Source organism: Schistocerca americana, chromosome 11, assembly GCF_021461395.2.
Source record: "Schistocerca americana isolate TAMUIC-IGC-003095 chromosome 11, iqSchAmer2.1, whole genome shotgun sequence".
Taxonomy (NCBI): domain Eukaryota; kingdom Metazoa; phylum Arthropoda; class Insecta; order Orthoptera; family Acrididae; genus Schistocerca; species Schistocerca americana.
In genome coordinates, this window is record NC_060129.1 from 42,546,966 (window position 1) to 42,565,241 (window position 18,276).

Genomic DNA, 18,276 nt, shown 5'->3' on the forward strand with positions numbered 1-18,276 from the left:
GCTCACATAGAAGCTTCACAGAAATGATGAAAGACCTGAAACAGTCAGCCAATCCAAACTACTGGTACAAGGTGATGTGGCACCAACAAAAAGTAGAGGAGACCAACACTATTCTTTTGGTAAAAGTGCACTTACAGTGTCAATGGCTTTTTCCTTTGCCTGCTGTGTCATTAATAGAATCGTGGAAAGTCCATTTGACGAATGTAACTAAATTGTCTTTCCTATGGTTCATAAATACAGTTTCCTGGTATTTTGTCATACAAGCTTACGACTTAATCATATCATCGGAATTATCAGCAGTATCAGAAATAAGATGTGCAAGTTGATTATTGCAGTGATAAATGTGTGTCTCGGGCTATGCTAGATGTCAGTCTATTATGGCAATCCTATTTGCTTGTTCAGATTTGTTCACTTTGCCAATTCACAAACTATTTATTACATTCCAACCTAACCTAGACCTTGGACTGAGCAAGAGATCAGTCTCTCATCACCATTCCCCCCCACCCCCCACAGTCATTGGCTTTACCAACTCTCAATGACACTGGCACAGTCCAAGCTAACCTGGACCTCAGGCTTCACTACAGATCAGTCACTCAGAATATCTTTGTTTTTCCAGTCACTACAAACATACGAAAATTAGTCGGCAATCTCAAAATTTGTTATAACCAGATCAGTGAAAGTTCTTCTGGCACTCTTCCCACATCCAAAACAAATGTAATAAATCTGTACCTTCTGTCATATGGAAACATTAAATTTCAGGGATTCTCATTGGCTACCATATACTATCACACTATTAGTTACAGCCAACTTCAATCAATTGCCAACAACATCACAGAACAAAACAGCTGGTGACAACGTAAATCCACTTTAGCTATTTCTTTTTGTGTGTATTATTTTTTGAACTTACATTGCAGTGACACACTAATCTGAGGTCTAGGTTAGGATGGAAGGTGGCAATTTGGTTATGAGTTCATGAAGTGATACAGGAGGCCCGAATTAATCCGTAGCAAGCTATCCTGCAGAAACTAACTTTCTACATTTCAAGAACAAGTACTAACTGAGAAATCAATACTATACAACCTCCTATGTGTCACTCTCTGAATGACTGCTGAGACAGAACTGGACTAATTACAGCATGTAAAGTGGTATTCAAACAGTCAATATTGGTGGACTCCATATGCAAATGGAACAGAAACAATGTATGAATATGTAAATATCATGAACCACTAAGCCAAATAGCAGCTTCTGAAGACAAAAATATAACTATTGAGCATAGAGTAGCATGAGATTAATCTTTCCAAGAGACAGAAGGGCAGCCCACCCATATTTTACAAATACTGCTTGCTGTAAACTTCTATGTTGATATTCTTTGTCACGCTCAACCACCAACTGTACAATATGAATTGTGTAGGCCTATTTCAAATTATTTGTTAGTTATGAAGCATAATTTTAGGGTAATGCCAACAGCAATTTATGGAAAACAGCTATTTGAAAGACACACAAGGTGTTCACAGGCACAGCACACACTTCAACTGTTGTGTATACAACAGTGTCTTACTTATACTCTGCAGCAGACAATCACGCAGACTTACAAGAACATGCTGCTGTAGTTTAAATATTTGCAGCTGTAGAACCCTGCTACATGACTAGCAAAATACAATCGTCAACAGACCTGGGAGCCATATAAAGATCATCTATGAAGCTTTGCCATCGTAGATCACAATCTTGGAAGATGACATTCAGAACACAATTATAAACTGTTCTGCAAAGCCAACTGTGTTACATGGCCTGACCATACCCAAATATATACTGCGGGCTGAAGCCACAAACTGAAGTAGGATATGTCCTATTGCTCTCTCACTGAAACTTATGGAAGCTATGGTCTTACATAACATTAATACTTGTTCCATAGATCATGAGTACAACATTTCGTAATGATGTGGAAAGTGTCAGTTTAACGTAAGTGTCCTCACTGCACAATATAATTTTTTTTTACACTTACTACTTCATATCTAAAAATTCATCTATTGACTAGTAGTACTTGTCATTCAGAAATTCTTTTAGTTTGTTTTTAAATGCTGGCTGGCTATCTGTCAGACTTTTAATGCCATTTGGCAAATGTCCAAAGAATTTAGTGGCAGCATAATTCACCCTGTTCTGTGACAAAGTCAGATTTAATCCAGAATAGTGAAGATCACCCTTTCTTCTAGTGTTGTAACTAAGCACTTCAGTATTATTTTTCAACTAAGTGAATATATGTATTGTGAAGGTACTGTCAATATCCCTTGTCCCTTAAATAAATGTCTGCAAGGCGATCTTGGATCAGCTCCAGCTATTATTCTGATTAGGGCCTACATGTTTTTCAGCCATGAATACTTTTTCTCTTAATGATGAATTACCCCATAATATGCCGTATGAAAGGAGTGGCTGACAATAGGCATAGCAGGCTAATTTACTGATATGTTTATCACCAAAATTTGCAACAATCCTAATAGCATAAGTAGGCTAGTTGAAACCAACCGTTTCAGTAGATCATCAATGTGTTTCTACCACTTCAATTTCTCATCAATGCACACACTCAGAAATTTTGTAAACTCTGTCTTAACAACAGACTTCTGTTCAAAGTCTATATTTATCAATGGTGTTATGCCAGTTGCTTCCGCAGAAAGCCTCCATATATTTAAGTGCCTTGTAAACAACCTTTTGTAATACTCTCCTTCAATATGGCAACCACTGTTCCATCATAACGGGTTTCAAAAGCTTTAATATGCATCAAGATTTTAATTAAGACTTCTGCTGGGACCTTTAATGATGAAACACTGGCTTCCTTAGCACTGCACAGTCTTACACTCCTATTGCACCGTATAAATCAAGAAAGAAGTCTGACAGGACTGTGCCACCTATCGGTTTACTACACAAAAAGATCGCAGTAGATTTTATGCCCAAGTTCTACCTTCCATTCCACAACAGACATCATTTTATGGTTCATATCTCAGCAAAGACCATTCTATATTCATCATCAGGCTGTGCCTACAATACAAATGTTATCCAATGCACTTCCATGAACTTCAAGCTAAAGACAACTCATTCTGTCCTGATGAAGCTTTTCAAACTAAATGTGATATACATTCACAAACAAAAAGAACACAACACTGACAATATTGGTTTTGCATTGATATTAGTTATTCAAAGGATGGTTGTGATGACAAATACATAACATAGACTACCCCGATTTCTAGGTTGTGAAGAAAGGTAACAGTTCTGTTGTGGATTGGCAAAGCAGTATAAAACACTTCAGTTAATCCCACCATACCGTTTGCATGGAAGGCTGAGAGGAATTACACATGGAATTTGGTTAATAATGCGTCATATCCCTCCCCTCCCTTCAATATCTCTTTTGGAGCCTGGAAACAAGTATTTCCATTTGCCAAGCTTTAGCTACCAATTTCTCTCAGGTAAACACTGCTTTACGAAATAATAAATGTTCTAATACCATTCAAAAGACAAAGAATCAAAACTTAGTGTAAAGTTACTTCACTGATGGCTACTTACTATAACACATAATTTGTGTGTGTTCTTACATTCAAGTAGCCTAAGTATCAAAAATGCAGATGTTGTGTTTACTACATTAATAATTGTTAAAGAAGATGTCTGTACAACTTCTTTTCTTGAGGCTAATAAACGAATAGTATTTGCACACAGAAGGCAAGTTTAAAGTTTTTATGTCGTTCTAGAATCAGTTTTCTATTTGGAAAGTGTTTAGTCAGAGACTGACAAACGGGTATTGAACTGCTGTTGAGTGCAGCTAGTTTACATAAATAACCGAGTTCCAATCGAAAGATTGTAGCTCGTTGCTACATGCAAATATTTCTGTAATGTTTACAAGAGCAGGACTTTAATTTAGACCGAAGACGTCTGGACTACACTATTTATGTACGGATTTTATGTTGGTATTCACTGCTCGAGCGACACAAGAAAACTATGTATATCGAATATTGCCTAAGCATAGCAGTAGACAATTTTATCGCTCATTACCGGCTATAACTCTAGCGCATTACACTCACCGGGCATATTTCAGTCCTATTTCTCTACTGCCACTTGTGACGAACCAGCAAAGCTTTCACTTCTGTGTTCTGCTCCTTAGAGATAACGTAGTAAGAAATCACGCCACTTCTTGCTTACGCCTTTGTTTTCGTCAGCACGAATTGATTTTATAGCGGGTAAAATTCCTTTCGTCGAGTAGAACAGATGCTCCCGAGGTGCCTAACCACCACACCAATGACTAGCCTGTAGTGACATTAGTTGACGTATTTAGGCGAAAACTAGAGCCAGATGGTCAACTCTCGAGAATTTCTCCAACTTCTTTTACAGTACAGCACTTTACGCCTCCGTGACTTAATAACTGTGGATCGGACCCAATGCTTTGAAGCGTGAAACTCCTCTCGCCTTCTGTTTTTTGGTCAGATCCTAGTTGGTCGTTTTTGGGGCAGCGTATTGATCACAATTGCGTGACGATTGGAACGTGCTGCCACAGAGCGGCGTCAAGCTGCACTAAACAGGGGAACAGTGCCGCGTTGCGGGCACCAGCCGTACTAGTGGCTGCCATCTTGGGTTGACGTCACAGCCGGGAGGTACGGTCTGGCGCGCCGTGGCAGAAAAGTTGGCGTGAACCAACAGTATTACTTGAAGCAGGTTAGGTGTAGGGTTTGGCCTACTTTGGTATCTCACGGATACGACTGTCTGCAGCGCTTGAGTAGGTAGGCAAGCCGGGTTGGACGAGCGGTCAGAAGTAACAGAAACCGGAACGAGAGGAGGAAGCGAACTGCAGATACGATGGCACTATTCCGCATATCCGCATCGAGATTATGCGAAGCACACCAGGTAAGGGTGACCGTTAATAATTTTCCACTTCCACGCTTCATCTGTGTCGATGCGTCTGCATATTGTGTTCCTAGTGTTGCAGTTTGTGGCTGCTTTGTTATCGATTTCGAGCAAGTTAAGAGAGGAGGGAAAATACCGGTTTGCCGGTTTTTCGCTTGTACCGCTTCCAAAAACTGTCCTTTCGTTATAAAGTATCGCTGTGCGACACTAAGCATTCGCGGCGCGTATTAGGTTTTCGCAGTTCCAAAGACGGCACGAAATAGGTTAGTTGTCACCCCTCGGGTGGATCGTCCTATTCTTAGACGTGGAATCTCGCACCGCCTTGTTCTAAATATGAAAATGGTTGTTGCGACAGGGATCCCTCAGCCTAATTTTAGTCCATTCCGTTCCGGAGTGCAGTGGAAGTAACCCCTTGGTGGCTTTTAGAAGGAATTGAGACAGGCTTTCCGAAATGTGGACTCCCTAGTATTGATCTCGCCAAGAGCAGGGGTGAGGACTGAGAAGCTCGCCGCTAACATGCCACCCCCCTGACCTGTGGCAACTATAAGGCGGAAGGAGGCAAAATAGGTCATATAGGAAGCAGTGCTGTAAAACTGCACATTGTGGACAAGTGACTACGTATTTCATTCGTACGACTGCAAGACACCGTTACAAACCAGCGAGGTGGCGTAGTAGTAAGATAGGGAGCTTGAGTTATGTAATACGATGTTCGCAAGTTTACCTAGCAGTATGTACGAATGATACATTCAGTATAGGCGAATGTTGACCACTACGTACATACCGAAATTGGAGATGGTTAAACCTACTTCAAAGAAGAGATAACACCGTCATACCTTGTTTGGCCGTCGAAATGTGTTCTTCGTAGTTTCCTCTAACTCGCTTAATTCAAATGCTGCGATGTTTCCTTGGGAAAATGAGGCAGATTTCCTTCCCCAATCGCAGCTTGTGGAGAGTTTCTGGTGGCTTGGTTCTTGGCTGGACGTTTGAGTCTTGGGAAGGCCTAAGCCTCCTTGCTGAGTTATGGTAATGATTTTTGTATTAAGCTGCACCTGCGAAAGAACGTAGCTCCGGTTGGTGGCTTCCTGAGTATGCCGATGCAGATCGCTCGTGACAAAGTACTATAAATAATTAAGTTGTAGCAAATTACCGTAACTGTATTTCGGGCTTGATATCTCACATCTACTAGTCCAGCAGTATCGGATCATTTCGTCTGTTCACGCCCATTATCAGCTGCCAATTGTAGCACAGGGCGCGTATATGCAGGTCTTAGCTAAAAAAATCCTACCACGGAAACTTCATGGCACAACTCCTCTGGCTGCAACTCTACAAACAGATCAATGTCATTGCATATTTTTGTCAGGTCATTCATATGTCGTGAGCAGAAACGTGATTTCCTCTTCGTATCCTTGCCACGACTGTCAGCTGATGCACCCTATGGAGATATAGGTGCGTCCGTATCCCCTACACATTCGTATGACTGTACGCAACCTTTATGGGCGACCCACACCGCAATAAGCAATGCATTTTCACCCTGCGGCGGAATTTCCGCTGCTTTGAACCTTCCGGGCAGGTTAAAATTATATATCAGAGCGGGTTTCAAATCCCGAACTTTCGCCCGCGAAGGTATGTCAAATACTGTTGGACGGTTTGATCAGTACACATCGTCCAAGGTAGACGGGGATTACGGAACATTTACGTAGTCCGCAAGCTACCTTCTGGTGCATGGCGGAGGGTTCCTTATACCACTACTAGTCATTTCCTTTGGTGTTCCACTAGCAAACAGAGCGAGGGAAGAATATGCCTCAGCAGCCCCAAATTGGCTTATCTTCGTGGAACTTACGCGACATGTACAATGCGAGCAATTGACTCCTGCAGTCAACTTGAATTGCCGGTTCTGTAACAACTGTTTCGCGTAAAAAAACATTTTCCCTCTCCCATTTGAGTTCAGAAGCGTCTTCGTAACACTTGCATGTCGTTACCGGTAACAAATCTAGCAGCCACTTCCGAATTGCTTAGATGTCTTCCTCTGGCTGTTTCTTCAGGAATCGTCAAAGCAGTCACCTATTTAGCCAATGAGAAGTATCTCAATCGCCATATCAAACATGTTACTGGATGATATTTTCAATCTGCAGCGGAGTGTGCGCTGATAAGAAACTTCCTGGCAGATTACTTCTGTGGCAGAAGTAAAGCTGTGAGGAGGGGCTGTGAGTCGTGCATGCGTAGCTCAGTTGGTAGAGTACTTGCCCGCGAAAGGCAAAGGTCCCGAGTTCGAGTCTCGGTCCGACAGTTCTAATCTGCCTGGAAGTTTCACGTTACTGAAATCTTATTTGTTGGTGTTTATAATACAATCGTGTTGCACTCTTAATTTTATCTGGTTCATTATTAGGGAAAAATAAGAAACGAGGATTAACGCTGTGAATAGAAATTACGAGCTGCGACCAAGTGGCTGCAGACGGATTCCTGTGAAGTTGACCACTGTGCTTTCGTCTGGGTGCTTACCTAGCCGCCATATTATGAACCGAATTTGGCCAATCCCGAGCCACGTGAAAGCTGATTTTTTTTTTTTTTTTTTTTCCCCAATACTTAATTCCTTCTGTTCTTCCTAGAAATGCCCGTTTCCTTCTCCCTGAATTCGTCGGTTTTCATTCCCAACTCCTGTAGCTCTTCCTCAACTTTTATAAATCATAAAATTTGGGTTTTCGTCAAAAGTTAATATTTGTCCACTTATCCTGTAAGTGGCCATATAGTGCAATCATCTACTTTTGCACTGTACACATTCCGTTTTTCCACACCTTATTGGTTCTGTTTCCAAACCCTATTTTCATACTTACTTGGGATCCAACTTTTTTCATATTCTTTCTTCAAATTAAATTTACGGCTGTTCATGGCGAGGCATTGACCATAGCCATAGGCACCTAGCTTTAATGAGCACATTGTAATGCTTCTATTTTGTATTAAGTATATTTTTTCACTGCCGCTATCTAGGACCATGTCACGTGCAGTTACTTTTAGCAGTGAAGTTTGCGCCCTTCGAAGCTCAGATTTCCGTCACTGAGTAGGCATGTTTACGCTTCTCTGTTAAACGGGCACCGCGTAGTCTTTTTGGTGGCTCATCTCGATGTAGCCTGTATGTCACTAACGGAAGACATTCCTGCCACAGGGGTCTTCAGGGTGCGTTTGTGCGAGTGGGAGATCGTCTTTGGTATTTCTAGATAAGTGGAAGATCTGTCAATCTGTCCTCGTTCATTCGTTTGAGGTGACCGTAAAGTCGTAAACGTCTTTTGTGGATAGTCTAGTTTTTACGGCTTCGTACATCAGTCGGTAAAAACGGAAAGCTTATAGGATTGCTTTGTAATCCGTCCGTCCGACTTAGGAACCTTTTTCTCTGCAACGGATAGGCGTACGAGTTGAAATTTGTCACATACCAAGGTTTACAGTCCCTTGGTCTATTTACGCTTATCAGTGAATGTAGTCAAAAGATAGTCGTTTGTCTCACATTGATCTCTCACGCAACTCTCCATGAAAACCTATAGGGCGCTTCCTGCTGATCTAGAATCATGGAATTTGGCAAGGAGTAAGGTTCCACAGTAAAAGGAAAAAAATGTGTTTTCGGTATTGAAACTTACATTGCATTCATAAAAACATAATACAAAATTGTAGCATGCAAACATAAAATGTAAGTTGTCATGTTGCAGTAAGTAAAAATTTTATTAAATCTTCTCTTCATGAATTGAAGACCCCTGCTCACTCGGACTAGTCTCAGGAACTACAGCAGGTATTTTGATATGTTCTTTGAATTACTGGGATCTTTTTCTTGCCAATGTCGTTTCAGTAACAGGTAAAAATCGTAGGGCAACTGGCCTATTTCTTGTCTATGAAAAATACTGAAATGTTAGGCCTTATTGGTGGGTAGGATTCTTGAAATTGAATGCCACGATTGTCCTAATGATTCTGGACTGTTCTCTCTGCAGTTCTTAGAGGAAGCTTTCATTTGCTGTTAGGGATAGGGGTTTGGGCTGCATACAGCACTATTACTATTGTGATAATTATAAATTATTATTCCTATTCCTTGTGGCACAGTGGCCTGGTGAGTGTTACAGGAAGCCACCTCGGTGACTTGGGTAACTCTAACCTTTTCCAGTAATCCTATTGGAAAAAGAGGACCTACAGCTTAATGTGGAAAGCGAACCACATATCGTTCATGCATCTCTGTATCATGGTTTCCCAAACGTTTCTTCTGACGGAACTTTGAGAATCCTGGCACTCTGATGGAGCACCTTATTTTGAAGGTTAATAAAAAATTTAAAAAAATAAACAAGTTGTATTCAGACATTGCTTCAGTTTTACATCGTAACTAATAACAAATCATAACATTTTTAAAAATCATAAAAATGTCTAAAATTAAAGAAAAGTTAATTACGTGGTTCGCAGAGCACTTACTCGGTTTCTGCGGAACACAGTTTGGGAAACCCTGCTCTACATCATAGACGTGAAGGCTAGGTTAAAAGGCAGACTGAATTATTCGATGGCCTGGTCGTGATTGGGACCCGCGACTTTGCGGTTTCCAGGCACGCGCTTATCATCCGACACTGCCGAACATTCAGACGTGACGAACTTGCGGAACAGACATTGAAAGTGTAAGTGAAAACAAATGAGCCGCCGTCTTTACCGGGATCCCAGCTTTCGACACACACGGCCGCGAGTACTCTTACTTAGCACGTACCGGCTTGTGAATATGCAACGCACGTTCCGACGAACAGTCGGCACGGTGTTAAATGGGGCTGTTTACAAGAGGTGCGAGTGTTCTGCTGGTAGCTGGCGCTCTGCGCAACCTAGGGGAAAAATTTAGTCTGCGTAGATTTACGAAGAGGCGTTACTCTGTACCACAGCGTCAACATACAACGAACATGTAAAGTCTCTATATTACTAAATGGCTAACCCGGTGTCTAGTGACAGTACCAGTTGTATGTTACCTGTCTAACGGCTTCCAGGGCACCAAAAATTTGATTTTAAAAGTATAAAATGTGTGGTAATCTTGTAGTTACCTTGGTTAGGCACAGTTACGTAAAGTATTACAGTTGCAAAATTTGGTTCTGAGCCACCGTTAACTCTCAGTGCGCGTACCCAAGTTGTATCCATTCAGAATTGGAGAGAACTCCGCAACTTCCACCACACTTGTGCATCGTTAGAAACATTTCTGAAACTTTCACTCCCACAAAATAACAAATTATTTATCGCTTACCTGTTCATGCAGTAAAACTTCAACTTAAAGCTTGATGTTTTTAGAATGTCCTTACTACTATCTGAAACACATTTTACAGACGTATAAGCATATCACTGAACGAACTGCGAAATTACTGTGAGGTGAAAAGTCATGATACCTCTCAATACATTCTCCTTCTGCCCAGTATAGTGCAGCAACTCTACCTGGCATGGACTCGTTGGAAGTCCCTTGCAGAAATAATGGTCCACGCTGCCTCTATAGCATCCCATAATTGCGAAAGTGTTGCCGGATACTGTGCATGAGCTGACTTCTCGGTCGTCTCATAAATGTTAGACGAGTTTCATGTCTGGCGATCTGGGTGGCCAAAGCATTCGTTCGAATTGTCCAATATGCTCTGACATGCGCATTAGCATCCATACAAATTGCATCATAGTTACGAATAGGACGTGCATGAATGGCTGAAAATGGTGTCCTAGTAGCCGAACAGAACCGTTTCCAGTCAGTGGCCGTTTCAGTCGGACCAGAGGACCGTGTAAACAGAGCGCACATCATTATGTAGCCGCCACCAGCGTGCACATTGCCTTGACATTTTGTGTCCATGGCTTCGTGGGTCTGCGCTACATTTTAACCCTACCAATTGAAATAGTAGCCCATCTGACCTGGCCACTGTTTTCCAGTGGTCTAGCGTCCAACCGACACGGTCTCGAGCCCAGGAGAGGCGCTGCAGGCCATGTCGTGCTGTTAGCAAAGGCACTCGAGTCGGTCGTCTGCTGCTGCCAAAGCCCATACACCAAATTTCGCCACATTGTCATAACGGATATGTTCGTCGTACGCCCCACATTGATTTCTGCGGTCGTTTCACGCAATATTGCTTGTCTGTTGACAATGGCAAACACCGCTGATTTCGGACGTTCCTGAAATTTGGTATTCTCGGCTCATAGACACTGCGGATCTTGGAATATTGAAGTTACTATCTCCGGAATGGAATATCCCATGCGTCTAGCGCCGACTACAGTTTCACATTAGTAGTATTTTAATTCCCCGTGCGGCAGTAATTAAGTCGGAAACCTGTTCACATGAGTACGAATAACAGCTCCGTCAGCGCCTTTTATACCTTCTGTGTGTGCGTATCGCTATCCACTGACACGTCACCTCCGTGCATATTCACCCAGATTTGGAGAGCACTTCGCAACTTCTAACATTTTAAAGAATTTCAAATATTTTCTAAACTCTCGCTTACACACGTAACGTCAGATATTCAGCATATAACATCATATGAAAAGGAATCAAACGTTTGAAGCTGTTTTATACAAGGGCGTTAGATTCCATTAAAAAATCTGAAGTAGGGATTGCTAGTTTCCACATACGCAATTAGCTCCGTTAATTTTGAGCTGACAATACTGGGCACGTTGAACTGGACAGCATCTTTTACAGAAATGAGCGACAAATGTACTACGTTTTAATATATTCGTAACCTAAAATTTACTGTACCATCAGATTGTTAGCTGACGAAGCTATTTAAGTATCGTCGTTTGATAAGGTAGAAATGCTAGAAAACTTACATTCGCTTTGAACATCTACAAACAAGAGAGAATGCCTAACAACATACCCTTGTAGCATCCGATGTCAAGACTGTTGACAACGTTGAGGACGGCAAGTCTAAATTTTGAGGCAATACGAAACGGGACTGCCACTTGATATTAGGCAAGGCGGCATGGCTGCGGCAGCAACAGCTGGGCGGTGTTCTGTATACTTTCTTGCTCCGTCCGTTAAAGTGCAGTACCAGATGGCTTAGCGGGATGGCAATATCTTTCACTTGCTGTTCGCGTTCGCTACTAGTTTGCGACATTTTGTCGCACAACATTAACACGAAAACTATGCAAAAAACGGAAACTAAAATCACCAGCCTGAAGCATGTTCTGTAGCTTCTACCTCCACATACTCTGCAAGCCACCGTATTGTGTGCGTGGCGGCGGGTACCTCGTACCACTGTCATTTCTTTTCCCGTTCCAGTTGCAAATAGAAGGGAAAAACATTTTATCAGTAGCGTGCCTCGAAAAGAACGTAGTCTTCCCTCCCAGTGATTTCCATTTTTCACGAGTTACCCCGAATCAATCGGTAACAAATGAAGCAGCTCGCCTCTAAATTGCTTCAATGTTCCCTTAATCCTACTTGATGGGGATCCCAAACACACAAACATTACTAAAGAATGGATCGCTCTAGCATTGTGCATGTGGTCTCCTTTACAGATGAACTATACTTCGCTAGAATTTTACCAGTAAACCGACGTCATCTATTCACCTTCCCACTACAATCCTTAAATGCTCACTTCATTTCACGTAGCTTTGCATCGTTAGGCCTAGATATTTAATAGATATTACTGTCCATCGTCAAGCTACTAACTCTGTAGGGGGATACTTTTTCATACTCATCTCCATTAACTTAAATTCTTCTATATTCAGAGCATGCTACAATTTCATACCGAATCATGCTATAGTCACTCGACGAAGACACCTTCCCGTCAGTAAACAGCCGAAGATTGTTGATGACCCTGTCATAACATTTATGTACAGGGTGGTCATAGTCCGTCGATCCATAACTATGATCCATTTCCGTGGTAACGAGTTAGATGTGACATAATCAAAGATACTGCAGACTTGCACATACTGCTCAAGGTTAAAAAGCATAGCACATTCAGGTGCTTCAGACCGACCACGCCAAGCTTTATATTTCGTTTACTGTTGTCACATCTGTGGAAAGTTAACGAACATAACTGCTGCATACGTAGTAACAAGCCACCTCATGCTAACACCGAATGACACCTCACACCATCACTGAACGGTAAACATACCAAAATGAGTTTTTGGCTTGGATTGACTAAGACTATATTTTAAGCCTCCTCCATTTTTTTGCAAAAAAGATAATTGAAGGAAACATTTGCCAATCACAGCTTATACAAGAAGGCAATGCTGTCACTTATTAAAACAGAATGGAGCACCCTGTCAGTGTGCTCCCATAGGAAAGGAACCTAAATCGAAAATACGCCAAGCTGTGGATAGGCAAGGGTTCAGTGTACAAAGAACTTGATGCAAAGTAAAATAAGAAATTTCATAGAACGAAAGTATTTTCCGCTGTGTGTCACTTGCAGTCTCATTTACACCAAAGAACTCCAACCGTATGCGTGAGTACAGTGTATGACCGTTCGTGCAAGCATCCAGAGAATGTCAAACACGATAATTCCGACAAGTCTTACACACTGAGAGGAACTTTATCCAGACATGAAGAAAAATGCCAGCTGGTTACACATTAGTTCTTACAAATTCCCAAAGGGACAGTAGTGAAGATTTCTGGTTGTACATGACTACGCAACGCCATAACTTCCTACAGTTTAACCATTACAGTGAGAAATATGCATTCTCCCCCAAAAGAATTGAGTTCTACAAATGTCGAGCAAGAAATTACGCAGTTGAAATTCCTTAGATTTCCGTATTGGAGACTGAAATGTAAATGTGTTGTACATTACTATTTGGATAACGGGTTTGTTATGTGATAACGTAAAAGTGTTAAAAGTTAAATCAAATTTGGAAAATCAGGTCCAGGGTTCGATTCAGGGCAGGGTTGATTTCTTTTGCTCTGGGACATGCTATTGGTGTTGCCCTAATCATTTCCTCTCGTCTTTGTCCAGACCAGAACCCAGCATTTTGTGCTCGGCAAGGGGGGGGGGGGGGGGGAGGAGGAGGAGGAGAGATGCGGCAGGCGCGCAATGAATGAATTCACAAATTTTGACAGTGTAGTCTCCAAAGTAAGACATTCGAATTTGTGAAAACTCTTATCGCATTTTAAATAAGGCAAAATTTATTAACATGCTACATCTTTATTCTTCATGTCTACAATTTTATTTCCTCAGGTCACCTTGGCGACTAACACACTTCGATACCATTACTGTGGAATGTTTGACATTGTTGACCAAGCCAGAATCTCACCTTTGCTCGCATCAATTCTCTATTAACGCGAAGTTCTCGAAAGTGTTCTTTCAGTGTTGGAGACTGATGAGATTCGGATGGCGCCAAGTCGGGACTGTAGATGATCGATAGTGGTGAACCCAAGGCGTTAAATTGACGCAGCGCTCATTTGTGGTCTGGCATTGTCATTCTGAAGGTGCTCCACGAGTGGATGAACTCTAAGAGCTATAAATTCTATTACAGGACGCTGTTTGACTCACCGGCGTAAATGAAACACACTGCCATGTTACTCTATAATTCAAAGTCCTATAGCGCCAGAGCGTTGCAACTTCAACTTGCATCAGCGAAGTGGGAAAGCCGACCGAGTGATATGCATGGCATGCAATACCCCAACCGATATTCAGACTACAATGACTTCAGAGGCATTATTCCCCGACACGCTACCTTATAGTAGTGATAAAATTTTCTTTCGAAGCTGTTAAGTTTGAAGGTTATATTGCAAATACACGGGGTGTTCAATTTATCTGAAGGCTGCCTGTGCAGCCCAGTAGATGGCAGGCCGCGAGGGCTCCGTTGCCCTGCGATCAGATGGCGTGTCGCCAGACTACTGCTGCTGTGCGACGTGACTACATTTAAAATATAAGCAAATTCTGTACTCACCCGTGTTACGCAAGGAGATGCTGGAACAGCCTTCCATTATTTTCCACACATTTGACATCACAAATTAATCACACGTTGTGATTCTGAGATACTGAATTAACTGATCCACGAATATTATCCTCGAGTTCCTCTATCGTGTGAGTATTTGTTGCGAACACTTAGTTCTTAAGTGCACCCCACAAATAAAAATACCACGGAGTTAAATCGGAACTCCTTTGCGGGCCAGATACTGTTACTAATCACTCTCTCATCGAACTCATAGTGAATGGAGTGCAAACAAATATTGGCCGGCGGATCCTGTTGAAAAAATGCGGAGCTTCGTTCTTTCACTCAGTTCATTAAAAAATGGGCACAAGACGTTTTGCACATCTCTCTCCCTTGTAACTGTCAATAAAAAAATTGGGCCTATTGTCACCGCTAACTGCGCACCACACCCCTATTTTATGATCATGTAGGGGCTCATCATGAAGCACAACAGGTCTATCTGCACTCCAGCGTCGACACTTTTGGGAATTAACATACCCGTGTAAATGGAAACAAGCCTCGTCTGAAGACACATTAGGGTAAGGATCCATTTCACCGTTATGCACGTGTTTTAAAACCCATTCGCATAACTTAACCCTGAGTGCAGCTCTTTGTACAGAGGCGCACGATATCTGTTTGCTGCGAAAGACGTCTAAAGAGACTTTTTAGGGGAATTTTCCAGGCGGTATGCAGTGTCGAGCACTTTACGTCGTTTACGCTTTACGATTCATGTCTTGAACGTTTCCCGTTTCACGAACTTCATTCACTAATTTGAACTGCACCACGACTCTGAACTCAAACAGCTGGAAACTTCTGTTCAATCTCCCAGCAATCGAGCTTAAATAAACTCTCGTTGTGGTATTGACTAATTCGCTCTTGCCATTGTTCGGCTCGCAAATTTCAGTTACTCTCGTGATGCCTGTTTCACTGCTCGAATGACACTGGCCGACAAGGCGCATATGTCTGTACTGCCCTCAGGGCGGATGGGAGGGGGACAAAGTGAAGTCCGGGGGGCCCATTCGACCGGCAGGCGCGGCTTCCGTGGGCGGCCTGCAATACCCAGGGCAGGCGGTCATCAGATAAATGGAACACACTGTATCTCTGGTGAAGTTCTGGGAAGGAGGTATAGCCCCTCCCCCGATCCGCCTGCCATCACAAAGACGCCACATAGGCACAAATAACTTACCCCAGTAGGACGAACAAACACACAGGGGTGTCTCCCGGTCAGTAATGTCGTACGATCATTCCATTACAACAGAACAGAAGGGGGTGACAAATCTCATTCCGACTTCTTGTTGGCATGGTAGCTGGCCTGTAAACAAATAGCTGTCACCTCGTTCTTCTTATTCACGCATAGCATGCAGGACAACTAAAAATTTTACTCCTGCCATCGTTTGTCACTGGCGATGTTTGTTAAAGTCAAGGTTGATAGAGTACACCGGCATCGATAACTACATAATGCCCCAGTCTACGTGCGGATTAAAACTGTCATAATTACATAATTATATGGACGTTATCGACAAGCTTCTTTGGAAAGTGATAAGAAACCAGTATATGAGGCTATTGATATGAAAAAGCGCGCCCGATACTAGTTCGCCAGTGAATACTTCGTAGGGCAGCTTGCGTCCCATTAGTTGCTAATTTCGGTAATAATGAATTTACGGGCCCTGCGTCTTGTGCCTTGATTACCGCTGTTTGGCGTGATGAATGATGGAAAAGTGAACATAACGAATCATTAATCGGATGAGGGTGACAAGTCACATTGCTCATTGGTAATTTCCTATGCTTCGTAAATGTACATGCTAAAAGTAACTAGACCGCTTGCACCTTAGTGCACGTAGACACTTTGTGTAACGCTCCCATATTAAAGCGGTTATTTGCAGGGCAATGCGGTGTTCTTGCACACATCAAATTGTCATATACCTGATAAAACGTTATATACGCATAGACTTGCCAGATGCAAATAACGTTGATGAGTTCTCTGTACCCTGTTGGAAAAAGTGTGAATATGAAATGGCTATGGCTAATTAGTTACATTGGAGATTACAGTTTGAAGTCGATATTAGTTGATGGAAAAAGATAAATTTGTGGAAATGCAGGCATATAAAACTGCCCCACACAAAAACACTGAAAAATAAGCGCGAAAGATTGACGCAGAGGATGCTAGGAAATAAACAAGAACCGAAGCTGAAAAACTTTGTGAATGATAAATTAATCCCTATCTGCTACTTAGTGACTTTCGTGCAACTGCCTTGAACCGATAACTTGAAGCAATTTCACTCCTACTTTTCAGAAATGAGCTCTACATTTTGAGTACATATCTGTAACTACTGACTACTCCGCTTAGGCTTGGTTGGGGGTCTAATTTCAATCGCAGCAATTTAAGCTGTGCTACTAGATACCACCCTAATCACAAGCACGGAAATCATAGACCATAGATATGACTGCGTATGGCGTCATTTTACTGAAACCAACATCTAAGTCACGTGACTCGGGGCATGAAGCCGAGCACGTCATTACGCGTTTATAGTGTACTATTTGACATTTTTGTTGCAGATCAAATGTTGTGCATTTTACCATATGTAGAAGTAAAGACGTTCACATATGCTCAGATTAGTCTTGTTCCTACAGATTTTGTAAAGTGACGAAAACCTCAGTCGTGTAAGTGAATTACTTTAAAATAGTAGAAGAGGTATTTCCATAAGTTGAAAGTTAGGAAGTGGTCCTTGGATTTAAAACTTGTTGAATGACTAAGATTTTGAGACCAGCCCACTCTCCCAGTATATTAAGTTTTGTTGTGTATTACGCTTCCTATCTTGTCGTTTCGGTATCTGTACTGGATTAAGCAAAAATAAGACAAATACGTGTTTATTTTATGTAAATATCTGACATTATGCACATGAGTTTCCTTTCTTACAAAAGCTTGCTAAACCGATTGACACACATTCTTGTGGAATCGTTAGAAAATTAATGCTGCGTTAGAAATTATTTTTTCTTCCACTACTGTGGAAACGGCGAACTACAAGAATTCAGTGCACAAAAAGTATCCACTAAAAGACATTCTGTCGCTTATTAAAACTGTCAATACGTTTCAACTTGCCCACATGTAAAAACCATAATCACTGCCTTATCAGGAATTTCGGAGAAACTAGGTTAACTGCACTACTACATGTGTAAGAGTAGTACTACAGGTCGTTGATTTGTTAAAATCAATGCTTGATTTCAGCTATAAATGAAACTGTCAGCTCCATTTCACACAGCGCGTAATGACAGGAGCTTTCTGCCCCGAGTCGCGTTATTCAGATGTCGGTTTCAAACGTTAACATGGCAGAGATACGGACATGCCCCACCCCCGTGTTATATATAGTCTGTTAGAAATAGTGGAATATTACGGAAAAACAGGTGAATACTTGTGAAAACGAAGATCATAAATTTCATTGCTGGTCGTTTATTTGCAGCAATTTAAGCTGTGCTATTAGGTCCCAGCTTAACCTCAACCTGCTAAATAGTGACAATGGAAAAAAA

General features: G+C 41.9%; 2 protein-coding genes across 2 annotated transcripts in view; one reads left to right on the forward strand and one right to left on the reverse strand.

The window, feature by feature from the left end:
* The window catches only part of LOC124553867 (secernin-2), a 119,747-nt gene extending 115,308 nt beyond the window's left edge, over positions 1-4,439 (reverse strand). The window contains exon 1 of the mRNA XM_047127868.1: positions 4,065-4,439. Coding sequence (XP_046983824.1) covers positions 4,065-4,071 — 7 coding nt within the window. The 5' untranslated portion in view covers positions 4,072-4,439. The remainder of the gene's footprint in view (positions 1-4,064) is intronic.
* Positions 4,440-4,616: 177 nt separating this feature from the next.
* LOC124554161 (probable citrate synthase 2, mitochondrial) overlaps positions 4,617-18,276 on the forward strand; it is a 236,619-nt gene continuing 222,959 nt past the window's right edge. The window contains exon 1 of the mRNA XM_047128232.1: positions 4,617-4,881. Coding sequence (XP_046984188.1) covers positions 4,834-4,881 — 48 coding nt within the window. The 5' untranslated portion in view covers positions 4,617-4,833. The remainder of the gene's footprint in view (positions 4,882-18,276) is intronic.